Here is a 27,557-nt window from a genome sequence, read left to right as displayed (position 1 = left end):
GGAGACATGGTAAACATGCACTGTTTGGGGTTCTGAGGACCGAGTTTGAGAACCTGTGGTTTAGACGTACAAAAAGAATAGTCAAATAAAAAAAACATTAAAAATAAATGAAATCCTGTGGCAATTAACAGATTTAAAAAAAATGTTAAAAAAAACCCCCAAACACTTTTTATTGCTACTCCCCACACATTACACTACAGACAGAGACTGAGCGTCGACAGAACTGACGTGGATCCATAGGCTGCCACTGATCACAAATTGATTTATTTATTATCAGTTATTATATAGCACAAATATATTCCGCAGCGCTTTACAGAGAATATTTGGCCACTCACATCAGTCCCTGCCCCAGTGGAGCTTACAATCTATATTCCCTATCACTTGCGCACACACATACACACTAGGGTTAATTTGTGTTGGGAGCCAATTAACCTACCAGTATATCTTTGGAGTGTGGGAGGAAACCGGATTTTGTCTTGTACATGGACCTTTATAATGGTGTATACCTTACCAATATCTCCAGTTTTTATTGAAATGTAAGGAAATTTCAGAGAATAAACTGTAATTCTGCAGAGGTAAGTGGTAAACACCTAGAGCAGCGTTTTTAAACCGTTGTGCTGCGGCACACGAGTCAGCGCAGTCAGAGCTGCCTTCATTTGTATTGTAAGCCCGGGTGGCGCTGGTCTCTTCTGGGAGGCCAAGACGTGCCCAGGCAGTGACCTATGGAGACACGGCAGCGTAGTAGCAACCACAGCCGATTAGGGATAGGACAGGGATGACAGCCTCCGCTACTGACTGGTAGGATCATTGTCTGTTTTTTTTTTTTTCTGTGAGATTTTTTTATATTGGGAGCAATGTGATTGTTTTTTTTGTGGAGGCCAATGTATGTTTTCTTTATTCCTGTGGAGACCAATGTATGTGTGTTTTATTCCTGTGGAGGCCGATGTATGTGTGTTTTATTCCTGTGGAGGCCGATGTATGTGTGTTTTATTCCTGTGGAGGCCGATGTATGTGTGTTTTATTCCTGTGGAGGCCGATGTATGTGTGTTTTATTCCTGTGGAGGCCGATGTATGTGTGTTTTATTCCTGTGGAGGCCGATGTATGTGTGTTTTATTCCTGTGGAGGCCGATGTATGTGTGTTTTATTCCTGTGGAGGCCGATGTATGTGTGTTTTATTCCTGTGGAGGCCGATGTATGTGTGTTTTATTCCTGTGGAGGCTGATGTATGTGTGTTTTATTCCTGTGGAGGCTGATGTATGTGTGATTTAGTCCTGTGGAGGCTGATGTATGTGTGATTTAGTCCTGTGGAGGCTGATGTATGTGTGTTTTTTTTTCCTGTGGGGAATTGATGGTGTGCTTTGGCAATTTTAAAATCTTGTTTGGTGTGCCGCAAATTGAAAAAGGTTGAAAAATCACTGACCTAGATGTTATTAAAAATTATTAGTTTGGAAAAACGTAAACATAATGCACATTTCAGAGTTGTATAAAAGGCCTGTTTGCAGGGGACAAGTATTGGGTTATGAACTTACAGCTGTTTTGTAGCAATGTAAGAGAACCTTGCCTGGGCCATGAAGCACCGCCAGTGGGTACTGAAAATGGGAAGAAGGTCTCACAGACCAATGAATCAAAATGTTAAATCTTTGGTTCATCGCGCAGAGGGTTTTTGTACGCTGTCGAGTCAGCAAAAGGATGGTTTCTCATTGTGAGTGGTTTATTTATAAAGCTTGCTTCCCTACTGTATTTGTTCAAGTCCAAAATGTAAATGCCTAATGTTTTTACACTTTATGACTGAGAAACTCTGTATACTAATAGTCCCCAGCAAACTAAGAAGGGGGTCACTTGCAGTGGCAGTGTGACTATTAACACTAGAAGTAACAAGGAATTGTGAGGCAGCACAAAGTCACATAGAGAAGCAGGGGAAGCTGTGATACTGTGTGCAGAGACATGTATGTATTCCATAGTGGATTATAGAGAGAACCTTGTGTGCATGAATTGTACTAGGAAATAGGAATACCTTCTCTCTGCTCACCTCTTCCCTGATCCTCCCCTCTTCCTGCACACACTGCTGCTCCTCAACAAAACATTGTTATGTAAATCTGTGGCCCCTAGTGGATATCTAGGTACAATTGTGCAACTAGAGACTCATGAATTGTAAAAAGCTGTTTTTCCACATTTTAAACCTTGTAAATAATATCCACTGTCCGTAGAAGTAATTACACATTGACAATAGTTGACGACATGCTCATATGAAGCACCTATAGTCTCTTTCAGCCATGTGCTTCTTAATGCCTCTATTCACAAAGCGAAAAGTTTAGCGAGCGTCACCGCTTATCGCCCTATTCAATTCTAAAGGACGTAAAAAACGGGACCCGGCGAAACTCAAACAGGCGAAAAGTGCTGTCCGTTTTGGGGAAATCAGCCTGACACCCCCCAAAAGATGCACTAACATTTGCCACTATAGATGCCCCCGAATAGCCCAACTGGTATTTGGGGTACTTAAATGCTCTCAATAGCTGCTAATTAGCGTCTTTGCATAAGTGGTGAAGAATGGCATTAAGCAATATATTTTTATCAAAATAACTAGTCCCAGCAAATTTGGGGTACATGAAAATATGTGTTCTAGCATATTTTGAAGTTGCTAATGTGAAGTTTTAAAAAAATTTAAAAATCCACATGCCGCAAGCACCTGCAATCCCAAAAACACCTGCCCCATACTTTGGGACCCCCCTGGAGTCTATTTCGCTAGTTTTTAAGTTTGTCCCCTAACTTTGGTCTGTATCGCCCCCTTTTTCAAAGTCATTTTTTGGGGTGTTCTCTTTTTGTCACAGTTTACCTTTGGGAAGCTGTCCCAAGGCTGTAGGGGGGTTCCCGCAACTTTGCACCCCTAAAACCCCAAAACTGCATTTTATTTTTCGACTGCTTTCAAAGGCGAATATTTTCCACAGATTCCAATGCATTGCCTTTCCGCACTGGCGAAAAGTCTTTGGAACTGAATACGGGGATAAGTTTTCACCTGGCGAAATGATGTCACCGGCAAAAACTTTTCGCCGAAAACGGCTTATCGCGACTAATTGAATATGCCCCTTAACATATTAAGAATGGTCTCATTAGTATGTATGTAATGGGTCATATCATACAGGAAGTCTTATTTTTTAAAGCTTGTCATATTAGTATGATAACATCAAGCAATTGCCTGGGAGACTTGGCAGAATGAATTAGGCATCTCAAGTGTGGATGTGAGCCAATATGTGATTCTTAATCCACTCATAATGGCTACCTGTTCTGCAGGTGCACCCCACTGCTTCCAAGTCTGCAGGATGATTGCATTACATAATGCAATTGGACAGGATATCTAATCTCTTTAAGAAATGCCTTGAAACTTGAAAACCATCCTAAATAGTTGCTATGTAAAGGGACAGTAACCTTCCATATGTCGTTTGCTTCATTTTGTCCAGCACAGAATATATATGTTAGAAAATATTTTATATTATTTCTATTTCACCTGGTCTCTAATTTTTTGTGTCCTTTCTGGACTTGACCACTTCCCCAATGACATCATGTACCACCGCCATATCCCGCACATCGCCATTAGGCCATAACCTTAAACTACTATGTAGTGCGAAGATTATTATATTTACAAGATCGCTCTGGGAGGAGTTATACAGATTTTGGGTGAAAGAAAGCAGAAGATTGGAAATGTAGTAAATGATGAGTTCGGTAAGCAGCCTTAGTAGTTACCATCATATACGAGGGCTGATTGAAAAGTAATGAGACTGCCCCTGATTTTCTGTCCCATAGGCAGATGTGACAACACTATGCTGGTTATTGTGAAGCTCATACATCGATGTGTCTGAACCTATGGTTGGACTGACGTACTGTAGTTGTCTTTTTTTAGTCACAGCGAGTGATCTTTGTACTTTTCATGGCCGATGAGGAAGATGTGTCTAAGATTATATCAGAGATGTGTGATTGAATTTTCTGTTAAACTTGGAAAAAGTGGAAATGAAACTCATGAAATGTAACGGCAAGCACATGGTGGAGAAACAATTAGCCGTGCTGCAGTATTTCGGTGGTGGATAATACGCGAGTAATTGCTGAAGCCCGTTCTGGGAGATCATCCACCGCGGTTACAGATGTCAACATTGCCAATGCTGCAGAGATGTTACAAAATGACAGAAGGTTAACTTTACGGAAACTTTCGGCTTCACTTGGTATCTCATTCAAACAGGTTCAGTATATTGTGACAAAGGAACTGAGAATGCATCGCGTGTGTGCCAGGTGGGTATACAGAAATCTCACAGAAGAGCAGATGCGAGGACGAGTTGAATCGTACAAGACCACTGTTCGAATGTTGGAGAGAATACCTGATTTCCTCACATCGATTGTGATTTGTGACTCATCGTGGATTCATCATTATGATCCAGAATCTAAACAATAGTCCAGTGTATGGAAACACACAAATTTTCCTCCGCTCGTCTGTGTGATTCCTTTGGTGTGTAAAGTCAGGCTAATGCTATTCTTTAATGCACACAGTATGATCCTACAGTACTGGGTTCCCCGTTGTCAGACAGTTAATGGTAATTACTATGCAAACGTTCTGAAAACCCATTTGCGTGGAGCCAGGGGAAGAAAAGACCACATTTACTGAAGAAACAGTGGTTTTGCTCCAAGACAATGTCCAACCACATGTTGCTACTATAGCAATGGCAGCACTGACTGAAATTAATGGGACAGCACTGGAACACCCTCCATATAGCCCGGACATAGCGCCCTGTGATTTCTGGGGATTCCAAACCCTGATAAAAACAACTGCGCGGAAAGAAGTTCTCAACAGATGATGAAGTGAAAAATGCCACTAAAAGCGATGTCACATAACAGTCTACGGCACGTCTTTGAAACACTGGAAAAATGTACTGAATGTGACAGATGCTACTTTGAAAAAGAAAAATGTTCAGATCCTGTGGAGTCATCTGATTCTGAGTAAAAAAATCAGCCTCATTACTTTTTAATCAGCCCTCGTAAATTGCATAATGTTCTGTATTAAGATTATTTGAATACATTAATTATTTAATATTATATGAGAAAAGAAATACACGGTAGGAATCCCTGTAAAATCTTGAACCTGATTGTGCATAATTGAAGTGTTTGTCATTGGGACCCTTACCACAGCCCAAAATTATTATATCACTCCTGAGGTGCCAGTAATACATATGAGCTTCATAGAAATATTTTATGTCATTCAGAATACAAGGCCTTTAGTGCTTTGTGAGTGTCATGAAATTAACATATAATTTTTGTTCTTATTTTAATTTCTTCTTTGTTTTGGTCAGATTTTGTTTCTTTGTAAAAAATTGCAAAACGTCACTGGATCCTCTTATTATTTTCCATGCAACTTATTTTACCATTTTTGTTTAGAAGGAAACAAGTGGGTAACAAGTACGGCGTAAGACTATATTTCTGATTATGTAGCAGTAGATATACAGTATCAGTTTATCACCTATATATGTTGTTGTTATTATTACCTTTCTTACATACAAATGGAATGTTTCCCAACCAATTCTTGATCATATATCGGAAGCATCCATCTATTTTCTTCATTTCTCCATTAACATCCTCATTTTTATCTTCATCATATTTCACACCTTTCCCCGTTATCTATACTGTATATAGCATAGCTTTTATATTTTTAGTCTTCCAACTACAGCATTATGTTCCATTACCCGCTATGGTCTCATTTACTTTGCTAGACCTCACAGCCTCTTACCGTTCTGAGAGCCTCCATTACGAGAAAAATTAAGACCACATCAAGCAAAATCTATTTTAAAATATATTTATTATGAGTTTTTAGCACAAGAAAAGCAACACTTTATATTAACTCTGCATTGTAAAATGATTGACCAAGATTGACCGGAGATTCTCACAATCTTGTCCTATAAGAGAACCAAGATGGTGGAAGCCTCATGACTCAAAGAGTCATCCTTCAGCACTCAGGAGAGGAAAAACCCCCTGGGGGAAACCTCTGGGGACCCATGGCTTGAAAGACTGCCCGTCCCTCTGGGCACTAGGAGGCTATGCAGAGTTATGTTTCCAATTTTTTTTTAAAATGTAGACATTTGACACCGAAATACAGTATACATTTCTCCACATTAATAAATAACTTTGGCTGATGTCATTAATTCAGCTCCTGTCCACATCGCCTGACATTACCCAATTTACATTCCTCACAAAGCTGCGTAATTTCCTGAAGAGCAAGGTCATCCTCTTTTGGGAAGCACTGATTTTACCCGAATGGCAATTACATTGTGATAGATGAGCTTTGCTGCTAGAACCTCCACATTGGGACCTCATTCAGAGCCGGTCGCACAGAGCATGCGGTCAGTCTGAATGAGGGGAGGACGTCTTGAATTTTCAAGACATCCTCCTTTGCGGTGGTAAGGCTGTGGGTTAACACCCACAGCCTTACGACCGCCTAAGGTGATGGTCGCGATGGTCAAGACCATCGCGACCATCGGGGCTTACGACGAGACCCTAGGGTAGGGTCTCCCTTGTCGTAAGCCCCGGAGAGCTTTCGGCTCTGTCTGAGCCGGAAGCTGTCCACTGACATCACTAGTGATGTCAGTGGGGCCGCCCCCAAACGGTAGGCATTCCCATGGGAACGCCCCCGTTTGGGCTGCCACCCCCCCGGCCCGCCTTCCAAATGGGGCGAGCTGTCAATCAACATCGACAGCTCGCCCCCTTTGGATCGAGACCCGCTACGACCGGCGCTGTCGGTCGTAGCAGGTCTCACGCATGCGCCGTCGTGCGCATGCTCTGTGGGGGCCCATCGACTCGGTCCGAGCGCATCGGCGCTAACGACCGGGTCTGAATGACCCCCTGTATTGGTCTAATGGTGCGTACACATGGAGCGATAAAACTGGACGACTTGAACGATAACGATATCGTTCATATCGTTATCATTCAAATCATTCAGTTTTTGGCCCCTTCCAAACCCATAACTACTAGCATTGCGCATGCGCGTATAGACGACAGCGATATCATCCATCGCCTGTGCATGCAAGCATAGGAATCGCGGGTCGCCTGCCACAGTTGGTGGTGTGCTGGATCATCGATATTGATCATCCAGCACACCAGGGAAGGTGCAGGACGATCAGCCAGCGATATCGTATTGTTGACTGATCGCTCCGTGTATATGCACCTTAAGTAAAACATTTTAATTAATGTCCCAGCCAATCACAATCCTGTTGTATCAATCATAATATAGCTTGCAACTTTAATATCTAATCAAATATCTAAATATTTGATCTAATATTAATTTTCTAAATGTCATTGCTCCTCTCTTCAGCATCTTCCTGTGCACTATTGAGATAAATAGAAGAAACTGTTATTTTGTATAAATATTTGAAGCCTTATTACTTAGAGAAACATCAACTACAGTATTACAGATAAGAATATAGTTACATTGTAATAACACCATCAGTTCCTATTAAGTAACAAATTACTTTATATATAATAACATTTCAGTAGAGGAAGAGATTTTGAAATGATGGGGAAGCAATTTGTAGCCAGATTAATCAGGCCAGTATTAGGCAACTGGTCACCCTACAACTGTGCAGCTATAAGACATGCCTGGTGTGCTGGGACTTGTAGTTCCACAACTGCTGGAGCATATGGCAATATGATCTCTGATGAGAGAGACTATGTGCAAGTGACTATGTGTCTTTGGATTGAATGATGGCGACGCCAGGCACAGTTTTATGTTTTTGTAGGGGTCATGTATGTGCTCAGTGGTAGCTGTCTGGGGAAGTATAAGCCAATATGTGCCATATTGTGTGACATATGTAAAGGAACAAGTAGAAATAATGGTCCGGGCATGTACAGGGTAAGTAATGTGTATGGTGGGAAGGTGCCCGGGAATGCTATGGGAAAGGTATTTGGAATTAGACAGATCAGAGGAGATGCACAAACCAGGATATTGCCTAGGGCAGTGGTTTCCAAACTTTTTTGGATCACGGCGCCCCAGAGTATTAGTATTTTTTTCACGGCACCCCTGGGCAAAAAGTTTATTTTTGAGAAATTCATCAAAAATTAAATGAAGTAAATTGTGCCTATATGTCACCCTTAGGTTCAGTTATGTAGTGGTTGACAGGGTTGTGCTTCTTTTTGCCCACATATTTTTTATATGGCAGTCATTAGCACTGGTTTTGCCTATCACACTGACTAAAAATCATTTTACAGGGTACTGGACCACCAACCTGAGGCACCTCTGCAAGTGCCTGGAGTCACCCCAGGGTGCCACAGCACACAGTTTGGGAACCACTGGCCTAGGGGAAGATAAGTAATCTGGCTCTGCCTGCTATGGTGCATGTTACATACAGGATGAATTGCAATACAGTGACATAGAGCAGGACTATCCCGGGTATTATCACATCTCCATTTGGTATGGAAGTAATGTTGTTTTGTGTAGATGAACAACAGCTGAGTTTCTTATGTACATAGCATTTATAACAGAGTTGCCAACTGACACAGCAATGTTTTACTATAGTTTATACAGCATAATCATAATACAAAGTATTTGTGTAAATATAATATTTTAATTAAGTTTCGGCCTCAACCTCCCCTGACTAGCTGGCCAATTACACTTCTTGTTATATTATTCATTATATAAATTGCTTTGCAACATATTAATAATCAGCTTTAATATCTATTCTAATATTGTAATATCTGATCAGATTATAAACCATATTTAATCGATATCTGTGCTCTGGACCCACAATAGTGTAAAACAATTGTCCTGTGCCCACTATCTGTGAGTGACAATGTGTCTGTGGATTGAATGATGGCAACAAGGGACAGAGACAGAGCCGGATTACAACTTCGGGGGCCCCAGGGCACTTATGAAAGGGTGGATCCAATGGCAAATGCAGGATTTCTAGAGGGGGGTTTCCAAATGCTTGATTTTAGAGTGAGTGTGGCCTGTCAATGAAGAGGGCATAATTACCACTTATCCAGCTTTAATATCCATCCTACAAAGTGTATTGTGTGTCATAATTCCAGCATATACAGGACCAGTGATCACAGTAAGCCATTAAATGCGGCAGTAGGACCATCCTGCCTGAGCTGAATGTTTTTATTTTAGATGTGGGAACCTTCCAGGGCATGGGAGCAAGTCCGGGAGTCTGGGGGAGCAGCAGAAGAACCTAGCACTGCTCTGGACATATAAGTAAATATTGGGCTCTATAGTAGTGCATCCCTAACAGTGCATGTTTTCCAAATCCCCTAATTGGTGCACAGGTGTATTTATTACTGGCTGATACATGTTAAAAGATCCACAGGTGGTGGTAATTATTTCATTTATGATACTGAGAAGAACATGCAGCGCTAGTAAAATTCCATTATATTACTATTTCTATTGTGGTCATGGTGTGGGCTGGGATGAGGGGTTTCCAGGTAGATGGAAACCCCCCCTGCGTTTGCCTATGGGATCCCTATGGTCTCATTGTAAAATCAAAGTGTCTTCATGCAAAAGAGAGAACGTTAAAAGTAGGTGATAATATTAGAGGCAATCTATCATAAAAGTAATATTTACTATGTAGACAAATATAATAGTACAAAACTATATCTATCTATAAATATATATATCATATAAACATCATAGTGTCATCACACAGAAGAGAGAACTTTAAAAGTAGGTGACTTATGGTATGATTACTTGGCAACTGTACTGCAGTTGAGCAGTGGTGTACTTGAACATTTGGGTAGGAGTGCAGGGAAAATTATTGAGGTGCAGTTGTCTAGTATCCAGGAGCTTTATGGAAAAAGGGTTTTTAAAAGACCTTGGGATACTTTACTTGACCCTAACCATTGTTATTGTGGGCAATTTAATGAAATACTATCAAACAAAAGGTTTACACTTTAATGACATGTACAAACTGTTTGCATGACCGTGTTTTTCCTCTGCTGTCTGTATGTTGACTTGTAATGTTTCACTGATCTAAGTATGTTTTAATGAGAGGTATTCCATCTACCGTACCTTTTGCTATTTATTTCCTGTGCTGTGGTGTTTTACACTGTAATTTCATTTAACAATTTGCTCTGTCTTGTTTAATGACAAAGTTGTTTTGTATAATATTGAAAAGACAGTAAGACAAATTCTAACATACAATTACTATTTAACATGTAGGCAAATATAATAGTGATTTTATTTTATTTTAATATTTTATACTGTGTTTATATTTACAAAAAATTTCTTAATTTTACATTTTTGTTAAAAGCTCCGGCCTCCACCTCCCCTCACTAGCCGGCCAATCACTTGCCTCTGGTTTTATTTATTATAAAAACCTTCAATATATAAATTATCAACTTAACATTAAATATTAAAATAGATTGGATATCTATGTGTCAATTAAAATACATGTTCCTATTTATTATAAATTATAGCATAAATTCTATACGTTCTTAGTATACAAATTATCAATTTAAGATTAAAAATTAAATTAGATTCTATATTAATGTGTGAATTTATAAAAATAAAATTATCAAAACAAAAGTATTGGGCTAAATATAACATTTAAGTTAAATTTCTGGCCTCCACCTCCCCTCACTAGCCAGCCAATCACATGCCTCTGATGTTGTTTATTATGAAAAATTTCAATATATAAATTATGAACTTAACATTAAATTCTAAAATAGATTAGATATCTATGTTTCAATTAAATTAAATGTTCATATTTATTATAAGTAATGGTATAAACGTTTATTGTATAAATAAAGTTAAGATTAAAAACTAATTTAGATTTGATATTCATGTGTGCATTTATATGTATATTTATTAAGACAATTAACAAAACACAAAGTATTATACTAAATATAATATTTTAGTTAAAATTCTGGCCTCCACCTTCCCCTCACTAGCCAGCCAACACAAGCCTTTGATGTTATTTATTATAAAAAATTAATATATAAATTATTAACTTACCATTAAATAATTAAATCAACTAGATATTTGAGTTGATTAAATTATGTTTATATTTATTATGAATAGTATACATTTTCAATATATAAATTATATTTAATATTAAATAAGTTTAAAAATGTGTGTCAATTAAATAATATTTTCCTACCTAATATAATAAAGATAAATGCAAAATTGAAGAAATTATTCTATACAACAGTGCTTCCTTACCTTAACTTACCTAACTTACCTTATAGGAGAGGATGGTTGTCTCTATCTCCAGTATTTGTCGGGCATCAGAAAACATACTGTAGGTGTTTAATTGATGGTGGGCGATGTTATGCCTTCTTATATAACTTGGGCTGATGGAGAGGCTAGGTGTTCTGATGCGGGCTTGATGTTGTTCTGCAGCTACTGATGGAACCAAGGGTGCCCACTCCTGTGCAAGATGTTTATTCCTTCAGCTTCTGGGGAGGTGATGGTACCTTCACTGGTGGCTGCAGGCAGAAAGACAATGAGACATATTTTACATGAAAAGTGAGGAAAATTCTCCTGGACACATACGATAATTAAGGTCTAGCTGTAACTAGATATTCATAAAAAGGCTCAAATTATTTGTTTCCTGTTTAACAATTAATTTGTTTCTATGGTGGGAGCATCACCAATTACAGCAGCAACATTATTGCTGTAATACACATCATCATGGTTATGATCCTGATTACTATCAATGATAAAAGCATTTTTTTATATTTTGAGATACATCAGGAAGTGACTGAGACTTCCTAAACCCTTAGCTCTTGAATCAAATCTTAAAGATGGCAGAAATGGGTATTTAATAGGGAATGTGAGATATAATTATGAGGGAGTTTTGTAAATTTTAATCAGACCTGGTTGTTTTATTCTGATTAACTATTTCACACATACATCACATATGCTCAGGTCTGTCCTGTTATGACACACATGAACAAAAATACTTGGAAGTAAAAGCCTAGTTTATGGTCACATAGCATAACGTCCACTCCTTAACCAGTGAAAGGATTTATCCCATCCCTACCATGGTTCCCATAATATAATGAGGGTTACTGTATGAAAAGCAGTGGGTGAACATGATGCCATTCCTGATGTTACCTTCCAGTTTTATACACTTACTTTGCCGGGTATGAATGGGGGCTGCACTTGAAGATGTTCTAACTCCTCCCACTCAATACCCTCGAAGAACGGATGGTGGCGTATCTCACCGTTCACACCCAGACGCAACTGAGGGTCATCGCACAGGAGCTGAAAAGAACATCATAAGCGTAAATAAAGTTTCAACCCTTATACCACATAACTGGGAGCAATATGATTCAGTTGTGAGTTTTCAGGGTTAAACATGAAAAGCATTATTCTTTTACTATAATTGAATATGTGCTTCTAGTTTAGGATGAAACTGCGATAAAAGATACTACTGGTTAAAAGTTTTTAGAACATCATAATTTTTCCAATTTGTGTTAAAATAAACACAGCTTAATGCCTGTGTACTCTGAAATTATAGCAGTGAACAATAAACAATTGGAGATTAAAAAAAAGAGAATAGAATCATTTTGTTTAACAAAATAAATCTAAAATTTTGACTCCTCAACGTAGCTACCTTTTGCAGATATAACTGATGAACACACTTGTGGCTTTCTTTCTACATTGGAAATCAATATTGATTGGATACCTCTTCCCAATGCTGTGACAGAAGTTCCCACAAATGTGTTGCACTTGTAGGTTGTTTTCACCCTTCTACCCAGTTCATCCCAAACAAGCTCAATAGAGTATAAGTCTGGAGACTGTGCTGGCCATGCCATGATTTGAAGCCTACCGTCTTGTTCTTTTCTGCAAAAGACATTTTGACACTGCCTGGAGTTATGTTTTGGGTCATTATCTTACTGTAGGACCAACCCTTGACCAAGTAGGTGTAGACCAGAGGATATTGCATGGGGCTGCAAAATGCTGTGGTAGATATTTTGGTTTAGGTTTCCAGTCACTCTGTTCGAGTTGTGAACTCAGGTTCCAGCAAAAGAGCCCCAGACCATAATGCTTTCTCCTCCTTCTTTGAGAGATAATGTCACAGGGGTTTATTTACTAAGAGTTGGCTTGAAAAAGCAGCCATTTAAATGTTTGGTTTAAATATGCTGGCAAGAGGCGCTTATAGTAATTAAACCGCATGCACTGAGGAACCATCTTTTTGTCTTTTTTTATGGCATACAAAAACCCTGCCTCATGTAAAGTAATGCCCAGTGATGGTGCTTCATAGCTCAGGCAAGATTTTTCCGTTGCTGCAGAATATCTAAGTTCTTAACTCATTACTTGTTCCTTGAAAAAGGGTTTTTTATAACTGAAATTCATTCTATACAGTATTTCAGTTTTTGCTGACCTGACTTTTTGTTTTAAACCTCTAGTAATGTACAGCTTTATATTGTATTATTTCAGGTTACTCAGTTGATTTACTTAAATTTTAATAGAAAGTGGAAAAATGGGGATGTTCTAAAACTTGTTACTGATGGTGTATGTCAGTGATAAAGTGACTCCTGCAGCACTAATTGGCCTGGCCTGGAGTTTTCTTCAGCCACCACTTGTTTTTGATTGTTAGAAAGGGGAACCAAGAAAAGTAATGTGATGTATGGGATACAGATATTTTCTATATATATATATATATATATATATATATATATATATATATATATTCTACCTGACCATTGATAACAAGAACAACTACATGACCGATACCAGAGAAAGGGAGTTATATAGAAATAACGGAGGATAACCAATGGGACACACTGTTCCCTTCTTGTACCTAGTGCTGAATGCTAAGTATCTTCTCACACTCACCTCTTCAATGATGTCTCTTGTATTCGGGCTTAGGTCACAGCCCGATAAAGCCGAGATCTTGCAGCCGTGCGGGAATTGTCCAGATGTCATGTCGAATAGTACAACCCCGAAGGAGTACCAGTCAACTCCCGCATCGTACTGTTGGCTTGAGACAATCTATCAATACAAGTAAGCAGTTCGCTAAATTATACTATTTTATAGACTGAAAAGCACAACTTGGCACAATTTGGCATTGGATGATTGATATATTATAACGCACATGTCAGATGAATGATAACTCAGATCATGTATACCATTTATAGGCATGATGGGGGACACATTTACCAGGATGGACACACTGGATACATTACAGTATTTTCATAAGACTAAGGGAGTTAATGGCAATGGGTTCAAATGAATATAAATGGAAATAATTGATGTGGGTTAATTATGGGGAAATTGGAGTATATGATTGTAATGGTGATAATGATGTTGAAACTAAGGCATTAGTGGTTTTGAGGTGGGCTTAATAAATAATGAGGAGGATATAATGTATCGGTCACAATAGTGCTCTTTGTATTAAATATCACTTCTCTGCTCTCAGTTTCATGTTGTGGTCAAAATAGTTCTCTGTATTTTGTTATGGTAACAGGAATGATCACTGTTCCATATGGAATTCACTAGGGTGTTCTCTGTATTGTGGTTTCTGTATTATATGGAGGTAGCAAGTATGTTCTCTATAGAGCAAATCTGTGGTGCAATGTTTAGCTTGCTGTCTCACACTACTGAGGTATTAGGTCTGATTCCTACCAAGGCCCTATTTGTGTGGAGTTTGTATGCTCTCCCCATGTTTTTGTGGGTTTCCATTTGGTACTCCCCTTTCCATCCACAATCCCCCCAAAAAGTGCAATGTTAGGTAATTTGTCTTCTGAAAAACAACTTAACCTTAGGTATATGTGTTTGTACATGTGATAGGAAGTATAGATGGTAAGCTCCATTGGAGCAGGGAATGGCTAGATGTTCCCTGTGGAATATGTGTATATAAATAACTAGGGTGACACAGTACACAGCACATATGCAGAACAGGTCACAAGCATAAGCAGTCCCCCCGCCATTAGAGTTGTGCACATACCATCAGGTTTGTGTAGAGCTCTGTATCAGGCCCTTAGATTAGTATGCAGTGATTGCATTTGTATAGTAATGATGACAACCTGGGCAGAGGTAATAGTGGAAATGTGCCATTCTTTCCTCCATATTTACCTTACTACATAGACCCCATATATACGAATAGCACTAACATACTGTACACCTCACCTATATTTTATACCTCACCTCTGGGGCAATGTAGCCTCGTGTTCCTGCGTAGCCCACGGCTTCCTCGATCTTGTTAACAGCCAGCCCGAAGTCGGCGATTTTAATGTGACCAGAACCATCAATATGTATGTTCTCTGGTTTTATATCTCTGTAAAAGAGACATTTTACACTTAGTATTTCATTAAGTACTTGTTTGCATAGACAGTATATGATATACATCATCAGTATCATAAGTCTCTAAGGCTAATTTACCAATATGGAAAAATGCATCTTCCATGGGACAAATGTCTTCTACACCTGTTGGATCAGGGCGATCCGTTGTTGTGTGGACAGTTCCTAGAACCATGGAATGCTATGACATAGCTACAGTACTATAGGTGCAGGGTGTGTTGTGCACATGATTCCTAAGCTAAGGGGGTCCCGGACTGCCCATGGAATGCTATGATGTAGCTACAGTACTATAGGTGCAGGGTGTGCTGTACACATGATCCCTAAGCTTAGGTGGACCCAGACTGCTCTTGGAATGCCATGATGTAGCTACTATTGGTCCAGGGTGTGCTGTACACATGATTCCTAAGCTTAGGTGGACCCAGACTGCTCTTGGAATGCCATGACGTAGCTACTATTGGTCCAGGGTGTGCTGTACACATGATCCCTAAGCTTAGGTGTACCCAGACTGCTCATGGAATGCCATGATGTAGCTACTATTGGTGCAGGGTGTGCTGTGCACATGATCCCTAAGCTTAGGTGGACCCAGACTGTCCATGGAATGCTATGACGTAGCTACAGTACTATGGGTGCAGGGTGTGCTGTACACATGATCTCTAAGCTTAGGTGGACCCAGACTGCTCTTGGAATGCCATGACGTAGCTACTATTGGTGCAGGGTGTGCTGTGATCCTTAAGCTAAAGGGTCCTGGACTGCCCACTGTGCTCACTGAGCATTGCTCTCTGGACAATTTTTCCAATACTTTTCTTTGAAAATATGAGTAGACTATAGCAAATACTATGGCGTCAGTGCCAGAGTCTATGATAACTTCTGCACATCTGTTTTCTGTGCAGGTGCCAGTGACTTATTTCTGGGGAGGAGAGGGCCCATGTAAATACCTGACCACCTCATTGATTAAAGTGCCCCTGATGAAGTGGATGTGCACCTTGAAGTGTGGTTGTTGAAGAAAAGGGGGAATGTGTGTAGAGATGTATGAAGTGCAGGTCTGCATTTTGTTTGGCTAATATCATCCTGTTCAATGATTTTGTCTGTAGAAATGTAAATCTGTTTGTTTGTTTTTTGAGTACTGTTCATTGTGTACATCATATTTGTAACTATACTATTTTGTCCATCTAGCCTACCAGCTGTCACATATATTATAGCAGAGAGAGCCACGTACCACAGAAAAAGGCCTCACATCACAAATTAGCATAAACAGTCTGAGGAAGCGGGCAGTGTGGCCGTGAAACGCGTTACCAGAGTTTATGCATACCCTTTTATGACTAGCCCTATGTGATAGGATGACCACCCTTTCTGTTACTGTATGGAAATTTCCTAATAAATTCAAGTCAGACACATATAAGACTCTTCAATTGTTAGGACCTGCGCCTTAAAGATTTATTGCCTACATACTAGGTATTTGCAATCCTTTTCCTTTTGGGAAGCGAACACTAATGGCTGATTGGACAGTTACTTCAGTGGGTGGGCTCAAATCACCCCCTTCCAAAGCCCGGTGAGCTCAGCTGGAACAACCCCCAAGCAGGCCCTGGTTATTTAATATATGACACCAGCTTTTTGGAGCCGAAAATAAAGATATTCAAATATGCACAAATGGCAAACCTCCTACTATCTCTATTTCAGGAGGACAATATCGATTTGCTGGGTCTGTTATATAAGGATAGGGACTGCATTATCACTGGACAGTAAGGAAGTATTTCTATTGCCTGCAGCGGTGCGTACAGCAGGGTGACATGGGGGTAGGAAGACCACTGCAGGGGCATAAGGGTCAGCCTAGTCTTGCACACTATGGGGGTGTGACCATGCCCCTCTGAGATACAGCCACGCCCCCCCATTACATGGCCATGCCCCTGTCCCAATCTGCACACACCCCGTATTGGGAGGTATGCCAATAGCACAGATGTTCCTTTCCTATGTATTTGTACTGACCTGCATATTACATTATAAAGGAACCCGATTACCAAAATCAGCATTCTAATAATTAGCACTGACTGCATTGCTCAGTATTACTTTTATTTTATTAGGGTGTAACTACTCTCATTCATTTCCCACTGTAAGGCAGTTACGCCTGGGATGACCATGAAATCCAATAGTGACATTTCTTCTATGTTTGTGTAAATGAGGAAAGAAAGGTAGATACCGATGTATGAAGCCCTTGACATGCAGGTACTGGAGACCAGAGACAATTTCCGCTGCGTAGAATCTGTTAAAGAAGAAATGTACAATTATTGGAAAGTCCCAGATCCAGTTCTGTGTGAGGATTCTTTATATACAGAAAAAGTCATGTACATGGAATATATATGTCATTTACAGGACAATTGGGAAATTATGAACAATGTTGAGGGATGTTGTACAGATTTGTAATAACGCAAAGTCTGATCAGTATAGCACAGGTTGTGCCGTATATGTAATACCATAAGGTGCAGATGTAAGACCCTTATAATGGAGCTTGTGTGCTATGGTATGAGTGTACCAGGCAGCTGCTGCATACAGATGTGTCCTCATATACCAAGCGTCCATAAGCCATAGGGAACGAGACACCATCGCGACTGAGACACTCCAAGAGATGTTTTATTTACATCACAGATGCAGGGAAACACCACTCACAGTGTACTAGAGACGCTCTGCTGTGACTTTAGCTACACATGAATTAGTTTTAAACTAGGGGTGAGCAGGTTCGGATTTCTGAAATCCGAACCCCCCGAGCCCCCCCGGTCAGAGGCAGATCCGAGTCTGGCTCGACTTTTCCCGCCTGACTCTGATCTGAAATCGAGGCAAAACGTCATCATCCCGCCTTCCGAGTCTCGCGGGTTTTGGAACCTATATAAGGTACCCGCGTCGGCGCCATTTTCTCACTCGGCTGTGGACAGTGAAGAGGGAGGGTGGGAGTTAGGGCTGGCTGGGCTGTGTAGTGTAGTGTAGTGCAGAGTAGTGTTGTGCTGTGCTGTGCTGTGCTGCGCTGTGTTGCTGTTGTCCACTACTTCAAAGTCCATAGGGGCTGGCTGTGTTGTGCTGTGCTGCTGTTGTTAATAGGGGCTGTGTCCACTACTTCAAAGTCCATAGGGGCTGGCTGGACTGTGTTGTGCAGTCAGTTCTCCATAGGGGCTGTGTCCACTCCAAAGTCCTGTGCAGTGTCCCAGTCCTAAAGGGGTGCTGTAGTGTTGTCCAGAGGGTGCTCTGTCCATCAGGGGTGCTCCCCCCAAGTGCTAAAAAAATAATATTTTTTGTGTGTTTGTGAATTGTGTGCGCAGTAGCCGCACGTGCATCAACAAAGTAGTGCCAAGCGTGCGCCTGTGTCATAAGTAAAGGGCCGGCTGGCTTGACCGTTAAAGGGTGCTGTAACCCCCAAAGTACACTCCAGTCCATACCAAAAATATATATATTTTCTGTGTTTGTGAATTGTGTGCGCAGTAGCCGCACGTGCATCAACAAAGTAGTGCCAAGCGTGCGCCTGTGTCATAAGTAAAGGGCCGGCTGGCTTGACCGTTAAAGGCTGCTGTAACCCCCAAAGTACACTCCAGTCCAAACCAAAAAAATATATATTTTCTGTGTTTGTGAATTGTGTGCGCAGTAGCCGCACGTGCATCAACAAAGGAGCAGCGCCAAGCGTGCGCCTGTGTCCCATAAGTAAAGAGCCGGCTGGCTCATTTCTTAAAGGCTGGTGTAATCCACAAAGTGCACTACTCTCCAGCAAAAATAAAATATTTTCTGTGTTTAGCCCCACGTATATATCAAATCGATATAACATAAATGGAGGACCAAACTTTCTCCGATAAAAATTAAATAGAGAAAGATCAAGAACCACTTCCTCCTAGTGCTGAAGCTGCTGCCACTAGTCATGACATAGACGATAACATGCCATCAACGTAGTCTGCCAAGGCCGATGCCCAATGTCATAATAGAGGGCACATACAATCCCAAATGACAAAGGGCCTGATTCAGACCCACTCGCGAGCGGCTGTCCGCTCGCAAGTGGGTCGATGTTATGGACTGAGCATGCGCACGATGGAGGGAGCTCCGTCGTGCGCATGCGCCAGACGCGACGAGCGAAGGAAAGTCCTTCGCTCGTTGTGTCTGATCAAAGGGGGCGTGCTGTCAATGTTGATTGACAGCACGCCCCCTTTAGTGGGCGTGCCGGGGGCGTGCCTCCCTGACGGGGGCATTCCCACGGGAACTCCTCCCGTCAGAAGCCGGCCCACTGACATCACTAGTGATGTCAGTGGGAGTGATTTTGGCTCTGATAGAGCCAAAATCACTCCGGAGCTTGCTGTTGAAAACCTCAACCGCAGGCTCCGGCTCGCAAATTCGATGGTCGCGATGGTCTCGACCATCGCGACCATCACAATGCACGCTCGTATAGCCTGTGGGTGGTGACCAGGAGGACGCTCCATGAAAATGGAGCCCGGCCCTCATTCAGAGCGTGCGCTCTGCTCAGAGCGTACGGCTCTGAATGAGGGCCAAAGTTCAGGAAAATGACCTTGAAAAAAACATTTAAATCAGCTGAAGAGAAACGTAAACTTGCCAATATGCCATTTACGACACGGAGTGGCAAAGAACAGCTAAGGTCGATCCCTAGTATGTTCATGACTAGTGGTTCAGCTTCACATGACGATGGAAGCCCTCCTCCCACTAAAAAAATCAAAAGAGTTAAGCTGGCAAAAGCACAGCGAAGAACTGTGCTTTCTAAGAAGATATCACAAATCCCCAAGGAGAGTCCAAGTGTGGTGGTGGTTGCGATGCCTGACCTTCCCAGCACTGGACGGGAAGAGGTGGCTCTTTCCACCATTTGCACGCCCCCTGCAAGTGCTGAAAGGAGCACCCACAGTCCACTTGCTGATATGCAAATTGAAGATGTCACTGTTGAAGTACAACAGGATGAGGATACTGGTGTAGCTGGCGCTGAGGAGGAAGATGGCGAGGAGGATTCTGATGGTGATGTGGTTTGTTTAAATCAGGCTCCGGGGGAGACAGTTGTTGTCCGTGGGATGAAAAAGCCCATCACGGTCATGCCTGGGCAGAAGACCAAACATTCCACCTCTTTGGTCTGGCAATATTTCTATCCAAATCCGGATAACAACTGTCTTGCCATATGTACCTTATGTAAAGGTGAAATAAGTAGGGGTAGGGACGTCAACCACCTAGGAACATCCTCCCTTATACGGCACCTGCAGCGCGTTCATAATAAGTTACTGTCAAGTTCAGAAACTTTGGCTAAGACCGTAAGCAGTCCAGGGACACCTAAATCCCGTTGTCCTGTTGTATCCAAGCGCCTGCAAACCACACCGTCAACTCCCTCCTCGTCAATTTCCTCCTTAGTCAGGATCGGAAGTAGTCCTGCAGGCCATGTCACTGGCATGACTGACTCTCCTATCCGGGATTCATCCGGAGGATCCTGCATTGCTACGCCTCCTGCTGCCGCTGCTGCTGTTGCTGCTGCTGGGAGTCGTTCATCATCCCAGAGAGGAAGTAGGAACACCACTACTTTTACTAAACAATTGACCCTCCAACAGTCCTTAGCGAGGAGGATGAAGTACGACAGCAGTCATCCTGAAGCAAAACGTATAACTGAGGCCTTGACTGCTATGTTGGTGTTAGACGTGCGTCCGGTATCCGCCATTAGTGCAGTGGGATTTAGACAATTGCTGGAGGTAGTGTGTCCCCGGTTCCAAATCCCGTCTAGATTACACTTCACTAGGCAGGCGATACCGAGACTGTACAGAAACGTCAGAAAAAGTGTCCTCAGTGTCCTGAAAAATGCCGTTGTACACAATGTCCACTTAACCACGGACATGTGGACAAGTGGAACAGGGCAGACTAAGGACTATATGACTGTGACAGCCCACTGGGTAGATGTATCACCTTACGCAGCAACAGCAGCAGCGTCACCAGTCGCAGCATCTCAGAAACGCCAGCTCGTTCCAAGGCAGGCTATGCTGTGTATCACCGGTTTCAGTAAGAGGCACACCGCCGACAACCTCTTAGAGAAACTGAGGGAAATCATCGCCCAGTGGCTTACCCCACTTAGACTCTCCTGGGGATTTGTGATATCTGACAACGCCACCAATATTGTGCGGGCATTACATCTGGGCAAATTCCAGCACGTCCCATGTTTTGCTCACACAATAAACTTGGTGGTGCAGAATTTTCTGAAAAGCGACAGGGGCGTGTAGGAGACGCTTTGGGTGTCCCGAAAAATTTCAGGCCACTTTCGCCATTCAGCGACTGCGTGCCGAAGACTGGAGCGCCAGCAAACACTCTTGAACCTGCCCCGCCATCACCTGAAGCAAGAGGTTGTGACGCGGTGGAACTCAACCCTCTATATGCTTCAGAGGATGGAGGAGCAGCAAAAGGCCATTCAAGCCTATACATCCACCTATGACATAGGCAAAGGAGGGGGTATGCACCTGACTCAAGCGCAGTGGAGAATGATTTCCGTGTTGTGCAAGGTTCTCCAGCCCTTCGAACTTGCCACACGTGAAGTCAGTTCAGACCCTGCCAGCTTGAGTCAGGTCATTCCCCTCATCAGGCTTTTGCAGAAGCAACTGGAGAAAGTGAAGGAGGAGCTAAGACGGAGCGATTCCGCTCGGCATGTGGGACTTGTGGATGAAGCCCTTCATTCGCTTTGCCAGGATTCCAGGGTGGTCAATCTGTTGAAATCAGACCACTACATTTTGGTCACCGTGCTCGATCCTAGGTTTAAAGCCTATGTGGTGTCTCTCTTTCCGGCCGACACAAGCCTGCAGAGGTGCAAAGACCTGCTGGTGAACACACTGTCAGCTGAAGCGGAAAGTGACACGTCAACAGCTCCTTCTTCATTTTCTCCCGCAACTGGGGCTGCCAGGAAAAAACTTAGGTATCCTAAGCAACCCGCTGGCGGTGATGCAGGGCAGGCAGGACCAAGTTTGGACATCTGGTCCGGACTGAAGGACCTGGCAACAATTTCTGACATGTCTACTGTCACTGCATATGATACTGTCACCATTGACAGAATGGTGGAGGATTACATCGGTGACAGCATCCAAGTAGGCATGTCAGACAGTCCATACCTGTACTGGCAGGAAAAAGAGGCAATTTGGAGGCCCCTGTACAAACTGGCTCTATTTTACCTGAGTTGCCCCCCTCCAGTGTGTACTCCGAAAGAGTGTTTAGTGCAGCCGGGAACCTTGTCAGCGAAAGGCGTAGGAGGTTGCTTCCACAGAATGTGGAGAAGATGATGTTCCGAAGACTGGAGCGCCAGCAAACACTCTTGAACCTGCCCCGCCTTCACCTGAAGCAAGAGGTTGTGACGCGGTGGAACTCAACCCTCTATATGCTTCAGAGGATGGAGGAGCAGCAAAAGGCCATTCAAGCCTATACATCCACCTATGACATAGGCAAAGGAGGGGGTATGCACCTGACTCAAGCGCAGTGGAGAATGATTTCCGTGTTGTGCAAGGTTCTCCAGCCCTTCGAACTTGCCACACGTGAAGTCAGTTCAGACACTGCCAGCTTGAGTCAGGTCATTCCCCTCATCAGGCTTTTGCAGAAGCAACTGGAGAAAGTGAAGGAGGAGCTAAGACGGAGCGATTCCGCTCGGCATGTGGGACTTGTGGATGAAGCCCTTCATTCGCTTTGCCAGGATTCCAGGGTGGTCAATCTGTTGAAATCAGACCACTACATTTTGGTCACCGTGCTCGATCCTAGGTTTAAAGCCTATGTGGTGTCTCTCTTTCCGGCCGACACAAGCCTGCAGAGGTGCAAAGACCTGCTGGTGAACACACTGTCAGCTGAAGCGGAAAGTGACACGTCAACAGCTCCTTCTTCATTTTCTCCCGCAACTGGGGCTGCCAGGAAAAAACGTAGGTATCCTAAGCAACCCGCTGGCGGTGATGCAGGGCAGGCAGGACCAAGTTTGGACATCTGGTCCGGACTGAAGGACCTGGCAACAATTTCTGACATGTCTACTGTCACTGCATATGATGCTGTCACCATTGACAGAATGGTGGAGGATTACATCGGTGACAGCATCCAAGTAGGCATGTCAGACAGTCCATACCTGTACTGGCAGGAAAAAGAGGCAATTTGGAGGCCCCTGTACAAACTGGCTCTATTTTACCTGAGTTGCCCCCCTCCAGTGTGTACTCCGAAAGAGTGTTTAGTGCAGCCGGGAACCTTGTCAGCGAAAGGCGTAGGAGGTTGCTTCCACAGAATGTGGAGAAGATGATGTTCATCAAAATGAATTATCAGCTCTTCCAGGGAGACCAGCCTCCAGAACGTACAGAGGGACCTGTGGTGGTGGATTCAAGTGGGGACGAGTTAATACTTTGTGAGGATGAGGATGTACACACTGAAGAGGGTGAGGAATCGGTGGATGAGGAGGATGAGGATGACATCTTGCCTCCGTAGAGCCAGTTTGTGCAGGGACACATTAATTGCCAGCTTGTTTTGTGGGGGCCCAAACGAACCAATCATTTCAGCCACAGTTGTGTGGCAGACCCTGGCGTTGAAATGATTGGTTTGTTAAAGTGTGCATGTCCTGTTTATACAACATAAGGGTGGGTGGGAGGGCCCAAGGACAATTCCATCTTGCACCTCTTTTTTTTCTTTGCATTATGTACAGTTTGGGGCCTAGTTTTTCAAACTGCCATCCTGTCTGCCACTGCAGTATCACGCCTAGATGGGTCACGTGTTTGTGCCGCCCACTCGTGTCGCTTAGCATAGTCATCCAGCTACCTCGGTGCAACCTTTTGGACATAAAAACACTATTGTGAGGTGTTCAGAATAGACTGGAAATGAGTGGAAATTAAGGTTATTGAGGTTAATAATAGCATAGGAGCAGAAAAACCTACAAATTCTGTGATTTTAGCTGTTTTTATGCTTTTTTTAAAAAAAATACAGATCCAAAACACAAAACCCAGAACCCAAAACACGGAAGGGTGGTTTTGGCAAAACCAATCCAGAACCAAAACACGAAGAAAGATCCAGATCCAAAACCAAAACACAAAACCCGAAAAGTGGCCGGTGCACACCCCTATTTTAAACATGTTCAAAGTCGCAGATAAAGAACAATGGAGCTTGTCATGAGAATAAGTCGCGGACGCTGCATCAAATAAATTTGTATAAAGACTCAGCCTCATGCGCACACAGATGTACAAATGTCACATCATATTTATCAGTACCAGCTAGTAATGTAGTTTTGTCACTCCCGGACGATTTTTCCAGTATCTGGCACATTGAGGGGGGCTAATTTCCATGACTAGAGCCACAGTGTATATGGACACATCTGTAATTCCTATAGCACCAAGCTGCTTACTTTCTCCCCCTATAGCCAGGCTCTCTTCATCTCTGTTGGTTTCCCTGCAGCAGACAGGTCTTCTGGGCCTCTGGTCCGGAGAAAGATTAAGAGGTAAATTTACTAAAGTGACAGGTTTTAGAAGTGAGTTTTAAAAGTGATGTTGCCCATAGCAACCAATCAGATTCTACCTATCATTTAACTAGCCCCTTCTAGAAGATAATAGCTAGAATCTGATTGGTTGCTATGGGCAACATCACTTTTAAAACTCGCTTCTAAAAACTCTCACTTTAGTAAATTTACCCCTAAAGGTTGGAGCAGCCGCTGCATAATACACTATGCCTCAGCTGCATGTTATTTCCATCTGCTGCTAGGACTGGCTGTTCAGGTGATGTCACTGCCCAGTAACCTATGGGCATCCAGTCACAGCCTCTGCATGGTATTATGATAACTATATAGCGCTGCCTCCATGGGGAAGGGAGGAGAGAGCCATAGAGTTTATATCGGGGGGTAGAAGACAAGATAAGCGTTAAGCTGGGTACACACCATACGATGGGGCGACCTCAGCAATGGTGCACTGTAATGATACATTGCATGCTCTGTACACACTGTACAATCCGGAGTATAACGGCGCGATGTGTTATATGCTGCATGTAACTGCAGCGCGTTATTCATTACATCGGCCCATCTGCCATGCAGGACATTGGAAGTGACGATGCAATGAACGACCATTGTGAATGATGGATCGCCCATACACACTATATGATGTGTACGATATATCGTTCTGATTCATATGAGAACGATATATCATACGATACATCGTATATTGTGTACCCAGCTTAAGAAAGACAAATAAAGGTTGGAAAGAGTCATACAGTAGGTTGAAGAGACAGAGTGATGGGTGACCAACAACTGAGGAGAGGATAAAGCATATTGTATAAGGGTGTGTGTGTATATTTGTGTGTAAGTGTCTGGCTGTCTTCTGGTCTGAAATTACTTATTCTTTTTATCTGCCTAAAATTTGGGTGTGCACATAAAATTCTGTAGTCACTGGCGGCCAGTGCTGGCATAATGAGTAGGGCAAGTGTAATGAGGGCAGTGGTCTGACAGCTGTTCTGCCACTGATTATAGTGTCTCCCACACTGTAAGCTCCTATGTCTCATATCTTCTCTCACTCAGCTCAGTGATAGAACTTACGTTGCAGCCTCGACCTCAAGACGGCGTCTTTTCATCAGGAGATCGAATAGGTCTCCACCACTGGCGTACTCCATGACGAAGGCCAGGTTGTTCTATTACAGGGCACAGATAGAACAGAGTCACATATTTGCTATTTACTCTAGTACAGTCTTTAATATTAAAGCCGGATGTCTAGTGTGTACCGACCTCGTTAGCGATGGGACCCGGCAGGGGGCCATCATCGGCAGGTGCATACAAACTTGCCGAGGCCGGCAAAGATGGCGTGGGCCATTGTGCACTTGGCATCATGGCCCCCGCTAACGATAACGCCTATTTGACCTGCATGCAGGACTGACAGAGGATGTCGCTGCCGACGCATGGGAGCACGCATCGTCAGTGACATAGCAGGTACACACTAGGTGATGTGCCCGATATGTCGCTCTGATCCGCTGGGCATATCGTCTAGTGTGTACCTGGCATTACAGTTACCTGGTCTGGGTGCTCAGAATCTACAGCAGGTGCCATGTTCTCCCCCATGTATTATATTACTGTATCTGATTGTAAATGTGTGGGGAACCTGGTAACATAGATGGTGATGACATATGTGACTTATTTTAAACCCAGAAAATGTACCTGCCATTCACATGTGCTACACTATAACACTATGGGTACGGACTCAATAGGGGTCATTTATAAAGAATAAATACAACATAAAATGTGTCTCCTCTGACCTCTCCTGCCTGCGTGTGCACTGTGCACATACGTGTGGACAAGCCCGCATGATGCATACATTTCCCAGGATATTATAGTGATATTAGGGAGTGATTACTGTGTGGATCCGGCCTGGAATGTGTTTAGGTATAAAACAAGCCTGGAGTGACTAAGCACAGCCGCTAATGTCCCACACTCCTCATTACATCACTGTTCCCCAATGGCTGCTCCCTAACTGCTTGTTACCTCCTTGTGTGATTACACCATGTCAGGCACTGGGCCTGATCCTGAGTCACACACACTAGCAGACGCAGCAGGGTCTATTCACATCCAGAACTGACTATTTTCCTAGTCACCTCCCCCAATGCCCATCACTTACCACAACATGTGTAATACCGGGCATCCCGATCTCAGCAGCACCTTTGTATGTACACTCTGTGTAACGCAGGTGCTGTAATGGTTATTAGGAATTTCCACCTTCTATCCACCACTGGATAGGAATATTACACACTTTATAATACAGCAGTATAAGAATAGTACAGAGCATTCACCGGACCACAAGGATGATTGTAACATGCATGGTAATACCTCAGTCCGGAATGTCAGGATGCTATGTACTAAGAAAGGGCTCCCAGATGTTGCTTGGAGAACTGTCATCTCCACCAGGGCTTCTGCCTCCTCTCTCTCTGACATTCCTCTGATGTTCTGGACCTTTATGGCGACTTCCTTCATGGTGATGGTATCGTATGCCAGCAGGACCTGTATGTGTCAGTGATACCGAGATGTTACAGGGTCAGGAGCACAAATGGCTGTCACTATTAGGGGTATTCAATATGGGTGCGAAAACATCGTTTTTGCGTTAATATTGCACTTTTGACGTCCTTATCGCAGGTTTGACTTTTACACCGTATTCAATTTTAAAGACTTATCGCAGGTTCGAAAAGTCTTTGATAAAAAACGGGGATAACTTTTCACCATTGAATAGGTGTCAAAAAAAAGTGCAGAATTGGGGTTTTTGGGGTGCAGGCTTAAAAAAAAAATAGTCTGCACCCCTGGGAAGGACATTTAAAAAA

General features: G+C 42.7%; 1 protein-coding gene and 1 long non-coding RNA gene across 2 annotated transcripts; one reads left to right on the top strand and one right to left on the bottom strand.

Annotated features, from left to right (window-relative positions):
* The first annotated feature begins 489 nt into the window (after nucleotides 1-489).
* LOC148501096 (uncharacterized) lies at nucleotides 490-16,665 on the top strand. The gene is made up of 3 exons (XR_015870089.1): nucleotides 490-575; nucleotides 13,842-13,976; nucleotides 16,446-16,665. It is a non-coding gene; the product is annotated as an uncharacterized LOC148501096 (long non-coding RNA).
* Nucleotides 11,370-27,177, bottom strand: LOC148501095 (protein kinase C delta type-like). The gene is made up of 7 exons (XM_088451007.1): nucleotides 27,073-27,177; nucleotides 25,795-25,886; nucleotides 17,467-17,529; nucleotides 15,120-15,249; nucleotides 13,809-13,964; nucleotides 12,102-12,230; nucleotides 11,370-11,449 (listed from the first exon to the last, which is right to left on the bottom strand). Exons 1-7 carry the CDS (start codon nucleotides 27,175-27,177, stop codon nucleotides 11,405-11,407), a joined length of 720 nt encoding a protein of 239 aa, XP_088307133.1. The 3' UTR covers nucleotides 11,370-11,404.
* Nucleotides 27,178-27,557: the final 380 nt, after the last annotated feature.

Source organism: Taudactylus pleione, unplaced genomic scaffold, assembly GCF_031769625.1.
Source record: "Taudactylus pleione unplaced genomic scaffold, aTauple2 ptg000535l, whole genome shotgun sequence".
Lineage (NCBI taxonomy): Eukaryota > Metazoa > Chordata > Amphibia > Anura > Myobatrachidae > Taudactylus > Taudactylus pleione.
Note: the sequence above shows the minus strand (reverse complement) of the source record. Positions and strands in the feature narration are given on the sequence as shown.

Bases quoted from the DNA above. Each gene is read 5' to 3' on its own strand.
- LOC148501095 (XM_088451007.1), bottom strand. From the start codon at position 27,177: ATGTCAGAGAGAGAGGAGGCAGAAGCCCTGGTGGAGATGACAGTTCTC. The intron at 12,231-13,808 runs GTGAGTGTGAGA...TGTTCTTTTCAG, and splicing joins CAAGAGACATCATTGAAGAG to CTCCTGTGCGATGACCCTCA. The intron at 11,450-12,101 runs GTAAGTGTATAA...TTCTGCCTGCAG, and splicing joins CCCCATTCATACCCGGCAAA to CCACCAGTGAAGGTACCATC.